The sequence below is a fragment of the Podarcis vaucheri genome, assembly GCF_965113315.1.
Source record: "Podarcis vaucheri genome assembly, chromosome: 8".
NCBI lineage: Eukaryota > Metazoa > Chordata > Lepidosauria > Squamata > Lacertidae > Podarcis > Podarcis vaucheri.
Genome location: NC_138766.1, coordinates 6,881,441 through 6,893,262, shown reverse-complemented (window position 1 = coordinate 6,893,262; position 11,822 = coordinate 6,881,441). Strand labels below are relative to the sequence as shown.

Genomic DNA, 11,822 nt, shown 5'->3' with positions numbered 1-11,822 from the left:
CAACACTTGCAGCTCCTGCCTAGACAGCACTAGGTAATGGAAGTGTGTTCGCTAGTATTGGTTCTACATCAGACTCTGCCACTGCCTCCTACCTGTTGGTGCTATACAAATGTACTTGCTTAGCAGTTGCTCCCCTGTGATCAAAGCAGGAAGACAGCACAAGTGCAGGACCAATGGCTGTAGCTGCTCTACCAGCAGTAAAAAAGGTAAAGGACCCCCGGATAGTTAAGTTCAGTCAAAGGCGACTATGGGGTGGCAGCGCTCATCTCTCTTTCAGGCCGAGGGAGCCGGCATTTGTCCACAGACAGCTTTCCGGGACATGTGGCCAGCATGACTAAACAGCTTTTGGCACAAAGGAATACCTTGACGGAAGCTAGGCATGATCCAACAGGATAAAATGTTTGTTGGCACTTTACACATGATTTCATATTATGATAATAGCATCGTGAAGTTTGGGAACTGAGAACAGTGGAGAGACAAGAAGTGTTCGAAGAAATCAATAGTGTCTAATTGAAATAGTATATGATACAGGTCTTATTAGAAAATAACTAAAGTAATTTACTTTCAGTTTGTACGCATTAAAGGTAATAGCTCCTCTTATTGCTCCATAGAACAGCCTACAAAACCATAAACCCAATCTGGAGATGTGTATCCTCTTCAAATATTTTTGCCTGGCATATATTCCCTTGAAACTGGAACCCCACTGAACAGAACTGACATTTCCAAGGGATCACAACCAGAGTGCTGCCTAATTTTCAACATGCTTCTAGTTTTTCATCTGCTAGTCTATCACACAGAAACATTGCACACCATTCTATTTCATAAAAACATAAGAAGAGCCCTGCTGGATCAGGCCAGAGCTCTATTGAGTCCAGCATCCTTTCTCCCACTGTGGCCAGCCAGATGCCCCTCAAAAGCTCTGCCCTTGGTTCACAGTCAGAGGTGTCTGGTACTAGACATAATATAGCCAATGTGACAATGATTTTTTTTTTCTAATCCCCCTTTAAAACCACCCAAGTAGGTGACCATCGGTGCACCTTGTGATAGTGATTTCCATTGTTTGTTTGTTTAAATAAGCAAATTATTTAGAAATGGTTTATATAAAAACAAAATGGCTAGGCATACAATTATCATTAAATTCCTATTATGAAATCAAATAAAGTATATAGCCTTCATAAAGATCCAAATAAAGTATGTGGGTCTGCGTTATCTTGAACTTCATTGCACCAATAAATTATGAAATTACACACAGAAAGTTATCAGACTGCCTCCCCTCTCTGATTTTTACTGTATTAATTAGTTGAACCATTGATAAAATATTCCATGCTGTAGTAATCCACTCTACTGAAGTTAGTGTTTTTAGCCCTGCCCCCTGCCCACAATTATAACAAATAGTTGCTCTGGCCACAGACAGTAACTGTTGGAGTAATTATCTGTCTTCTGTTGTTCTAAATCCTTAAAGTAATCATATAAGACAATGAGAGGATCCATTGGCAAAGTGCATCCTTTTATTCTTTCAGTTTCCCTTACCTTCACCCAATGGCCACAGGCTCCGGTAATATGGTGGAGAGGGATCTCTCCATTCATTTTCTCAACCTCGTTCATAATTCTATACAGCTGTCTCACTTCCCTTCTTGTAATTTATTTTATCTAAACTAAATATCCCTACAGAAGTTCTTGCACCCATGGATAAATTGGGGTGCCTTTTTCTGTGCTTGCTGTTATTTCACACAACTTCTTTTTATGAATCCTCCAGAGAAGCCCCACACAGCCCAAAATTATACTACAAATAAATAGGAAGCATTCATGTTATATACATTCTTCAGTTAAGTTGATCATAACAGGGCAAATAAACAGTGCTTTGTGTGAGTGAAAAAGTACAAATCCTTATTTTTAATTGATGAGGGATGTATAAATAAATATATATATATATATGTATGGTGACATGCTAATATCCCACAGGAAGATTGAACACTCAAGCTGCATGCATGCTTACATTTCCTTTAATTCCAGAGAGGAAGACTCACTCTGCCGTTATTGTATGCCTCAGAATTTATGTTGCATCTAGCATTGCAACTTAAAAGCTATGTGTAAGGAAAATTTTTCACAATCAGGACAATGGCTGCTAACAATGTAATTTCCATTTCCTGACCCCTTTATATAGTAAAATGAAATAAAAATATTAGTTTTATTCTTATAAGGAGCAATGCTGTTTCTGAAAGCAAAGCTTACCTGCTCACCAACCTCCTCTTTGGCATTGGCATCCCCACAGTTGCCATCCACAAGAACCACCTGAGAGCTATCATTGCATAGCAAGTTTTCTGCCACCTGGATATGGGGTTTTGGGAAAGAGATCTGCTCTTTCCTCATCTCTGACGATAGGCAGAGTTGGTAGGAATAAGGTAAAGTTCCTTCTTCATAGTTTGGTGGAAATATGACCTGCGCCTTAGAAAAAGCATTAGGTTCAAAGCACTGGAATAATTTGGGATTTCCTGATTGTCGAAGTTTCATGACAATGACCAGTATCACCGTCAGGAGGAATAAAAATGAGATCAATGCCAAAGCCAGCACCAAGTAAAACTGGAGGTCAGAATGATGTTCTATGTCACTGGATTGCCTAGTCATTTCCGGAAGTGCCTCTTGGAAGTTCTCGGCAACCACGAGGTTGAGGACCACAGTAGCTGAGAGCTGAGCCTTCCCATTGTCCTTCACCAAGATGACCAGCTTCTGTTTCACAGCATCTTTCTCCAGAAGGGCTCGTGACGTCCTGATCTCTCCCGTGTGGGTCCCAATGGTGAAGAGGGCTGGCTCCGTGGCCTGCAGCACTTGGTAGGAGAGCCAGGCATTGTGCCCAGAGTCCGCGTCCACAGCCACCACTTTGGTCACTAGGTAGCCTGGCTCTGCCGAGTGAGGAACCATCTCAAATAAGGCAGAGCCCTCAACACCCGGGAGAGGATACAGAACGCGAGGGCTGTTATCGTTCTGATCCAAAATGTACACCCACACGGTGGCGTTGTTGCTGAGAGAGGGAGAGCCGCCATCTTGGGCCTTCACTTGGATCTGAAACTCCCTGAATTGCTCATAGTCAAAGGAGCGCTGTGCATAGATAGTTCCCGTCTCAGAGTTGATGGAGACATAAGAGGAGAGAGGCAGCTCCTCCATGTTGCTGTTGAGGATGGAGTAAGTGATACGTGAGTTACGGTCCAGATCTGGGTCCAAGGCTTTGATGGAGAAAATGGAGGCACCTGAGGGATTGTTTTCAGGCACAAAGACACTGTAAGTTGATTTTTCAAAGGCAGGGGGGTTGTCATTGATATCTGAAATCTGCAGGGAGATGGTTTTGTTGGAGGAGAGAGGGGGGCTACCTTTGTCGGTGGCCGTGATTGTGATGTTGTATCCTGAGGCTTTTTCTCTGTCCAAAGGACTGTCTGTAAGGATTTTGTAGTAGTTCTTAGATGTTGACACTATTTTAAATGGTACATTACTTTGTAAGTGGCAGGTGATCTTTCCATTTTCTCCCGAATCCCTATCCTTTACGTTGATGAGAGCTATTACTGTTTCAGAAACAGAATCTTCGGGAATTGGAGAAGATAAGGAGGCTAGAATAATTTCTGGAGCATTATCATTCTCATCTATAATCTTTATATCAACATTACAGTGAGCCACTAATCCACCTCCATCTCTTGCTTCAACTGCCATAGTGTACTTCTCTGTTTCCTCAAAGTCAAGGGTCTCCTTAATTGTAATTGTTCCACTTTGTGGATCTAGTCTAAATTTTTCATAGACTTTTTCTGGGACTTTACTGAATGTGTAATGGATCTGATTATTTGAACCTTCATCCCTATCAGAGGCTTTTACTTGGAGTATGGGGGACCCCACAGGGGAATTTTCCCTCAGGCTAACTGTATAAACCTCTTGAGTGAAGACTGGTGGGTTGTCATTGGCATCTGTGACATTAATCCATATCTGGGCAGTCCCAGTTTTTTTGGGTTCACCTCCATCAAGAGCTGTAAGGATCAACTGAAGCGAGTGCTCACTTTCCCGATCCAAAGGTTTTTGCAGCACCAACTCTGCATTTTTATGGCCATTTAGACTGTGTTTAATTTCTAATACAAAGAACTGATTTAGGTTTAACTGGTAGTTTTGGAGAGAATTAATCCCAATATCAGGATCTTCAGCTTTCCCAAGGAGAAATCTAGCACCTGGCAATGTGGATTCAATTATTTCCAGTCTAATATTGGCTTCTAAGAATTGTGGCGCATTATCATTAATGTCCTGAATTGCTACACTTACATGGAAAACATTCAATGGCTTTTCAACCATCGCTTCAAAATCTATAATGCAGTGTGTGCTCTCTCTACACATCCCCTCACGATCTATCCTCTCATTCACATACAGGTTTCCATTTTCAGCATTGATAGTGAAATATGGCTTTTTACCTTCAGAAATGATATGCAGGTTTCTGCTCTTCAGTTCTCTGACATTCAGTCCTAGATCCTTGGCAAGATTTCCCACCAAAGACCCCTTTGCCATCTCCTCAGGGATGGAATAGTTAACCTCTTCCAAAACTGCTCCACAAAACAAAGATGATAATATCAGAAGGGTAATATGCCTTCCTGGTGTTTGAAAGCTCTCTCCATGAAGGATTCCTCTCATCTTCATTTTCCTCTTCTCTTTGATGAGCACAGGATTTCAGATTTTCCCCCAGTAAAAAAAGAAATGGATCCTTTGGCTTAATTTGTATATGCTGCAGTGTTTTCTGTTTTCCAGCTGCTGGTATTCCCGATGTGCAGTTTGGGACAAAGAGATCTCTCTGCAGAAAGCATCAGTGGAACTTCAGCTGCCCTTGGATTGCCGCCTTGTCCAACAGTGACACTGTGAGTCTGAAACCAAGAACTGCAATCTTTTCCCAGTGATTTTTCTCTCCTAATTCATGACATGACATAGTAGTATTTTTATGTAATGACTCAGACCATATTCTCATACAGGTTATGTGAATATGCCTGTTAGAAAGTGTTATCTGTTCACCATTCAAATAGGTTAAAAGGAATCAGCTTCAAGTGAATATTTACAGCAAAGAAAAAGCAGTAATGAATTTATAGCACTATTTCCACAATTTCTTTAGAAAAAAAATCAGAATAGCAGACTGAAGTATGAGAATGATATTGTTATTTATAATAAAAGACTTTTAAACAAATTAGAAAAATATTGTATTAGGTATTTACAGGCATCTTAGACTGTGTGTGGAAAGCCTAAGGACGTGTCTGAAAAGTGTGTTTATCTTTACATAATTTCACTGAAAATAGTGCCACATCTCAAGTCCTATTTTGTCACCTTATGTCCACACGATTTCTGGTCTGTTTGTGTAGCTTTCTCCTTCAACAGATGTACTGTGTCAGTATTTACCTTTGCCATTTTCCCCACCTGCCCATTTGTGCAGTTACGATAGACACTTTGCTGATTTCATTTACTTTGTGGTGCGTGCTTTTGACCTTATACAACACCCCAGCTACTTCACAATATCACAGATATGGGTCATCCCCTCTACATATGCAAACAATATGGAATCCCCTATTTTTCCGGCGGGGAGTGGGGGTGGGACAGGACAACCAGAAAGCTACTCAGAAATCAAAATGGTCCTTTCAGTATTTTAGGAAGCTACATATCGTCTCCAGCTGTTAATGCAACTTCATTTAATAAAGGAACAAAACTACATAAATTAGCCCTGGGTGTTTTATGCTGAACCTCAAATGTTCTGAGCCCTCCATTTTTAAACTTCTTTTTCTATGTTTATGTGGTAGCTGAGCACACTGCAATTGTCAGTCATGGTCCTGTCCCCTAATTCCTTCCAACAGCTAGCACCAACCCTGGCAAGAACACTCCTCCATCCTCACATCTGCCCTACTGGCCATGAGCCCAGCAGGGAGTTGGAGTGGGTGGTTCATTGCAGGCGTAAGTAACTCAAGAACCTGCTAAGATATCCCACAATGCTATGATCAGAAATACAGTTATCCATCTATTCATGCATTCATGTCATGTAAGCAGCATAGCTAACATGTTGGTAGAGCAGTTCAAGAATTCAACATGCTTCATGTATATTGAGCTGGTCTCATGTAAAGAACAAAACTGTGAACCAGGAATCCCATGGTATGAATTTTGCCTCTGACAGGAACTCACTTATATAAGAATTATAAGATAATGTGTCAAATCCAGACTTCATCATACTTAAAGTAGCCAGACTTAAATAGAATTGACTTAAATTAGTCTTACTTTACTAACTTGGTCCAAGGATAACTAATTCTGAATCTGACCCATTATATGCAATGCCTTTTGAAACATATAAATATCATGTAACTATCATTATTATTGTCTAAATCATGAGACAGAAATACATGACACAGGCAGTGCAATCTGGCAGGTAGCATTATTGAAAAAACTGACATGGAAATTGAAGATAGCAAGAGGCCAGGGGAAATATGATAACTTTTATGCAGTCTTGGATGACTTTATAGATTATACAAACAATGAGGAATGTGGCAGAACGGTGCCTTGGCCTACAGCACAGTTTGGTGTGCATGAAGCACATATTTTATTTTATTTTTCCTCCTTCCTTCTTGCCTTTGTATAATCCCTGCAGACTAGCACTGCTGCTGATACAATATATATTTGTAGTTGTGATCAACAGTCAAAGAGATGGAGGTTATTATGTACCATTTTGTTTCTGTTGAGATTGAAATGATTTTAGAATATACACTTTAGCAAAGCTCTGTGGAGTATTTGAAGATAACTCTCTGACTGTATGTAATTCTTTTATTTTTGTTTTAAATAAATTTTAAAAATAAATAAATGCACAATGCATGTATTTAAGAAAATATCCCACATTATCTGACCCCCTGTTTGTCTTTCAGACAGTTGTTCAGAAAGAGCTTTAATGCAATGTGGTTTCACTTAAAGGAATATGAGATAATTAGTTCTCCTTTCCAGATCCACCCAAAGTAGTAAGGACGCTGTGAGGCTAAGCATCCTTTTATGCCATGTTGCGCCCACTATAGGTTCCTTAGGTTTCTAACCTACATAGAACATGTGCATTGTGGACTATTTAAATGGAATACTGGTATCTAGATGTAGCTAGGCTTTAATTCTCCACACTCTGAATTTTAATACTGAATTCCAGTATTAAAATAAGTATTCCAGTATTAAAATAAGAAAAATGTGTGGACTAAACTAATGTAGACGTCATTAGTTTGATAAGGCAATTCAATCTGATGTTTCTGGAACTTTCCTCTTCATTGAATGAAACAGGAAAGCTCTGGATCTGAACTATGTATAAATACTTTACACAATGATATTTGATGTGAATTGTAGGCAGCAATTCATTGCATAATATCTAAGTGAAATTATATAAACAGCATAATTCACACTCATAACCTAGATTCAAACAATCTACTGAAGTTCATGGAAGCTGCAGTTCATTAAATTGAAAATTCACGCAGTATAAATGAACAAATTTATAATTAATTTGATTTTATGGAGAGGAAACTAAAGCATAATTTACAGACACCTTTCAAAAGTGTATGTCTTTAAAATCTATTGCTTAAAAAAATTGCTAGTAATACTAATAACAGTGACAGTATTTTCTGCTATATAGCAAGGTGCCCTCCTTTGATTCTACAGCCAAAATTGCTGCCCCCCCCAAAGCCAAGTAATGTGAAAAGCAAAGTTCTTTTCCTCTCTTTATTTAATTTAATGAAAGTAGTAGATACTAGTTGTTCAAATGACAGCAAGATAAGTTCTACCAGATGGTTTCAAGGGCATGGCTCGAAGATGCAATGTGCAGCTTCCCTATGGAGCGAAAAGGAGCATCCTGATTCATGAAAGCCAAATGATGTAAGAGCCAAACTATTCATTTATATGGTGAAAAACAAAAAGGCAGTCACATTAGCTGGATAAAAAACACTGTGACAATGTCACTAATGGCAAAGAATGATGGATAATGGCATTTAACTTCAGAAAACAAGCCTTACCTGTTCTCCATTATCTACTGCAGAATCAAAATTGTTTCCTACATTGCCTGTAAAAGGCACAGCAGGTTTCTCACTGCTAAGAATATTCTCTGCAATCTGTATATTTGGTGTCAGGAAGGTAAACTCATTCTTCCTGGACTCAGAAGACAGACACAGCTGGTAGGAATAGGGCAAAGTCCCATCTTCAAAGTTGGGTGGGAAGATGGCACCATTCTTGGAATGGGGAACCGGACCAAAGCACTGTAGGAACCTGGGATGCCCTGAGTGACGGAGCTTCATTGTAACGGCCAGAATGACAGTCAAGAGGAACAAGAAGGAGATCACAGCTAAGGCCAGCACCAAGTAGAACTGCAGGTCAGACTGATACTCCGAGCTGCTGGGTTGGCTCTTCATTTCCGGAAGGGCCTCCTGAAAGTTCTCAGCAAACACCAGGTTCAGAGTCATGGTGGCCGAGAGAGACGGCTGCCCGTTATCCTTCACCATAATGACCAGTCTCTGTTTCACAGCATCTCTCTCCACAAAGGCCCTGGCGGTCCTGATCTCTCCAGTATGAGAACCAACCGTGAAGAGTGCCGGCTCAGTGGCCTGAGTCAGGTGGTAGGAGAGCCAGGCGTTGTGTCCAGAATCTGCATCCACGGCCACCACCTTGGTGACAAGATAATCTGCCTCGGCCGAACGAGGCACCATCTCAAACAAGGCTGAGACCTTGGCTTCTTGTGAGGGGGACAGGATACGAGGGCTGTTATCATTCCTGTCAAGAACAAACACCCTGACGGTCACATTGCTGCTGAGAGGCGGAGAACCCCCATCTTGGGCCTTCACTTGCAGCCGGAACTCTCTGAATTGTTCATAGTCAAAGGATCTCTGAGCATAGATAGTGCCAGTCTCTGAATTAATGGAGATATAGGAGGAGATGGGAAGCTCCTCAATGTTGCTGTTGAGGATGGAGTATGTGATCCGTGAGTTCTGATCCATGTCAGAATCAGAGGCTTTGATGGTGAAAATGGAGGCACCTGAAGGATTGTTTTCTGGCACATAGATGTTGTAGGATGGCTTCTGAAAGGTAGGGGCATTATCATTGATATCTGAGATCTGTAGAGAGATTGTTTTGTGTGTGGAAAGAGGTGGAGTTCCTTTATCAGTGGCTGTGATTGTAATATTATATGCAGGAGCTATTTCTCTATCCAAAGGACTGTCGGTCTGGAGCTTGAAGTAATTGTTAGATGAGGGAAGAATTTTGAAGGGTAAATCATCCTGTAAATAGCAAGTAACCTTCCCATTATCTCCACTATCTTTGTCATTCACATTGATCAGAGCAATAACAGTTCCTGGCAGAGAATCTTCAGGAACAGGACTGAACATGGAGGCTAAAGTCACCTCTGGGGCATTATCATTCTCATCAAGTACAGTTATTTCAATGTTGGATTGTGCCACCAATCCGCCACCATCTTTGGCTTCTACTGCCATGGTATATTCTTTAGTTTCCTCAAAGTTGAGCAGTCCTGTAAGAGTGACTATGCCATTAATTGGATCCAAACTGAATTTCTTGTGGCTGCTTGCTGGTATGTTGCTGAACTGATACCTGATCTGAGCATAAGAGCTTTCATCTTTATCTGAGGCTACAACCTGGAGCACAAGTGACCCAACAGGAACATTTTCAGGTATATTGACTTTGTACACCTCCTGAGTGAAAACAGGTGGGTTGTCATTGGCATCTGTGACATTAATTCGTATCTGGACAGTCCCAGTTTTTCTTGGTTCGCCCCCATCCAAGGCTGTAAGGATCAAGTGAATAGTCTGTTCACTTTCTCGATCCATAACTTTACTTAGCACTAATTCTGCATATTTATTTCCATCTTTTCTCTCCCTTACTTCCAAGGTGAAGTACTGGTTGGAGCTCAGCTGGTAATTCTGGAGAGAGTTCAACCCAATATCAGGATCTTCTGCTTTCCCAAGGAGAAATCTGGTTCCTAGAACAGTTGATTCTATTATCTCCAAGTTGATTATATCACCAAGGAAATGTGGTGCATTATCATTAATATCCTGTACAAGAATTGTTATATGGAAAACATTTAAAGGATTTTCCATCACCACTTCAAAATTAATAAGGCAGAGTGGAGTTGTGCCACATATTTCCTCCCTATCAATTCTGTCATTCACATAAAGATTTCCATTGTCTGCACTTATACTGAAATACTGCATTTTGTTCACAGAGGCAGCATGCAGATTGCGCCTTCCTAGATCTCTGGCATTCAGTCCCAAATCTTTGGCAAGATTCCCCACAATCGAACCCTTTGCCATCTCCTCAGGGATAGAATAGCGAATCTGCTCTGAGGCAGCCCAGCAGGAGAAAGGCAAAAATAAGAGAAGCAGTACTTGCCTTCTGAATGTTCTGCCATCCTCTTCCTGCCTTTTGTCCATCCAGATCACTGAGAAATTTTCTGCCTCCTTTTCTGCAGCTTGTAGTGACCAGATCAGTTTCTCAATAACACAGAGGAAATCTCTGTAAGTAAATATAAACTGTCTTCTTTCTTAGATTGTGAGGATTGGGAGCCTTTTCCTTTTTTTCAGCCAGACTGCAACGCCTTTGTGTTTTTCTCTTCATCCAGTCTGTACAGAACTGATGAAACACTCACTTTGTAGGAGAAGCATAACTAGATCTCCATCCTTTTTTCTGGCACCACGCTGGCCAACAGTGACACTCTGAGGCTCAGAGAGAGAATTGCAAATGTTGTTTTGTTATGAAAATAAAAAGCAGAAATACTACCAGTATGATCATATCTTTGTGTTCCAGTAAAAAGGACAACTGAAAGAGTCAGATATTTGAGAATGCCCTCCTTTGGCTCTTTTGGAATTAATACTTCATTGCTTTTTAGACTCACTTTTTAGATTTTTTCATGCTGGCCAGTGACTTTTAATGTCTTGGAACTGCTACTGTGACTATGAAGAAAACTTTCAAACTCCATGGTCAGGCAATACTTTCATTATTGCCAACAAAAATGCCACAAATTCTAGCTCCTGAAATTGCCATATCAGAAATTTCCAGAGATGCAGTATTTTTACAATTCCATTTGCAGAAGTGTAATGGTTCCAGGGCTTGCTCATACGTAAGCTTGTCCCAGCACCTGGCTGGGTTGCCTGAGTGAACCTTTCCTGTCCGAGCAGCCACTCACCCGTGGCTGTCTCAATCGCTGGCAGAATCCGTCAGTGGGCGTTTCTTAAACTTCTTCCAGCAAAGAAGCTCTTTGACGCCTAGTCTCCTCCTACTCTCTCTGCGCGAAAGCCTTCTGCGCAAGGAGGGCGTAGGCAGCGGAGGACTCTTCCTCTCCCTGCTGGTCCGTGGCAAGGAGTCATGGGACCGCCTCGCCAATTCCCCCATCTGCCCCCCTTCTCCACTGGAGCTACGCTGATTCCCTTCCCCAGAAGATGGGCTGCCTCTCCCACTCCCGGGACGCTCTCTGGGATCCCTTTGGAGCTTGCTCTCTCCCTCGGACACTGATGGCAGTTCCCTGACAAGAAGTATTTACATTTTCTCAATCAGAAGCTCATACTTTATTGGACACTTCTGCCTGACCAGAGATCTCTCTGTGTAACCTTTTTGGGAAAAATGAATAGCGTTAAAGCTGGAACTAGGTGTTCTTTCAAAGGATATGTGGCTGGCATCAAAAGCAGCAGTTCTGTGTCTCCCCCTCTCACCAAAAGAACTCAAAGTAAAACAAAAGGTGTAACATGATGCCATTGCTTTCAAAGCTTCACCACCCATGCATGTGGCAACCAATGAAGTGAGGAAAATTGCAA

General features: G+C 41.2%; 1 protein-coding gene across 1 annotated transcript; it reads right to left on the bottom strand.

Annotated features, from left to right (window-relative positions):
* Positions 1–8,006: 8,006 nt before the first annotated feature.
* Positions 8,007–10,325, bottom strand: LOC309539788 (protocadherin gamma-B5-like; the record flags this gene model as incomplete). The annotated part of the gene is made up of 1 exon (XM_082236124.1): positions 8,007–10,325. One exon carries the CDS (start codon positions 10,323–10,325, stop codon positions 8,007–8,009), a length of 2,319 nt encoding a protein of 772 aa, XP_082092250.1.
* Positions 10,326–11,822: the final 1,497 nt, after the last annotated feature.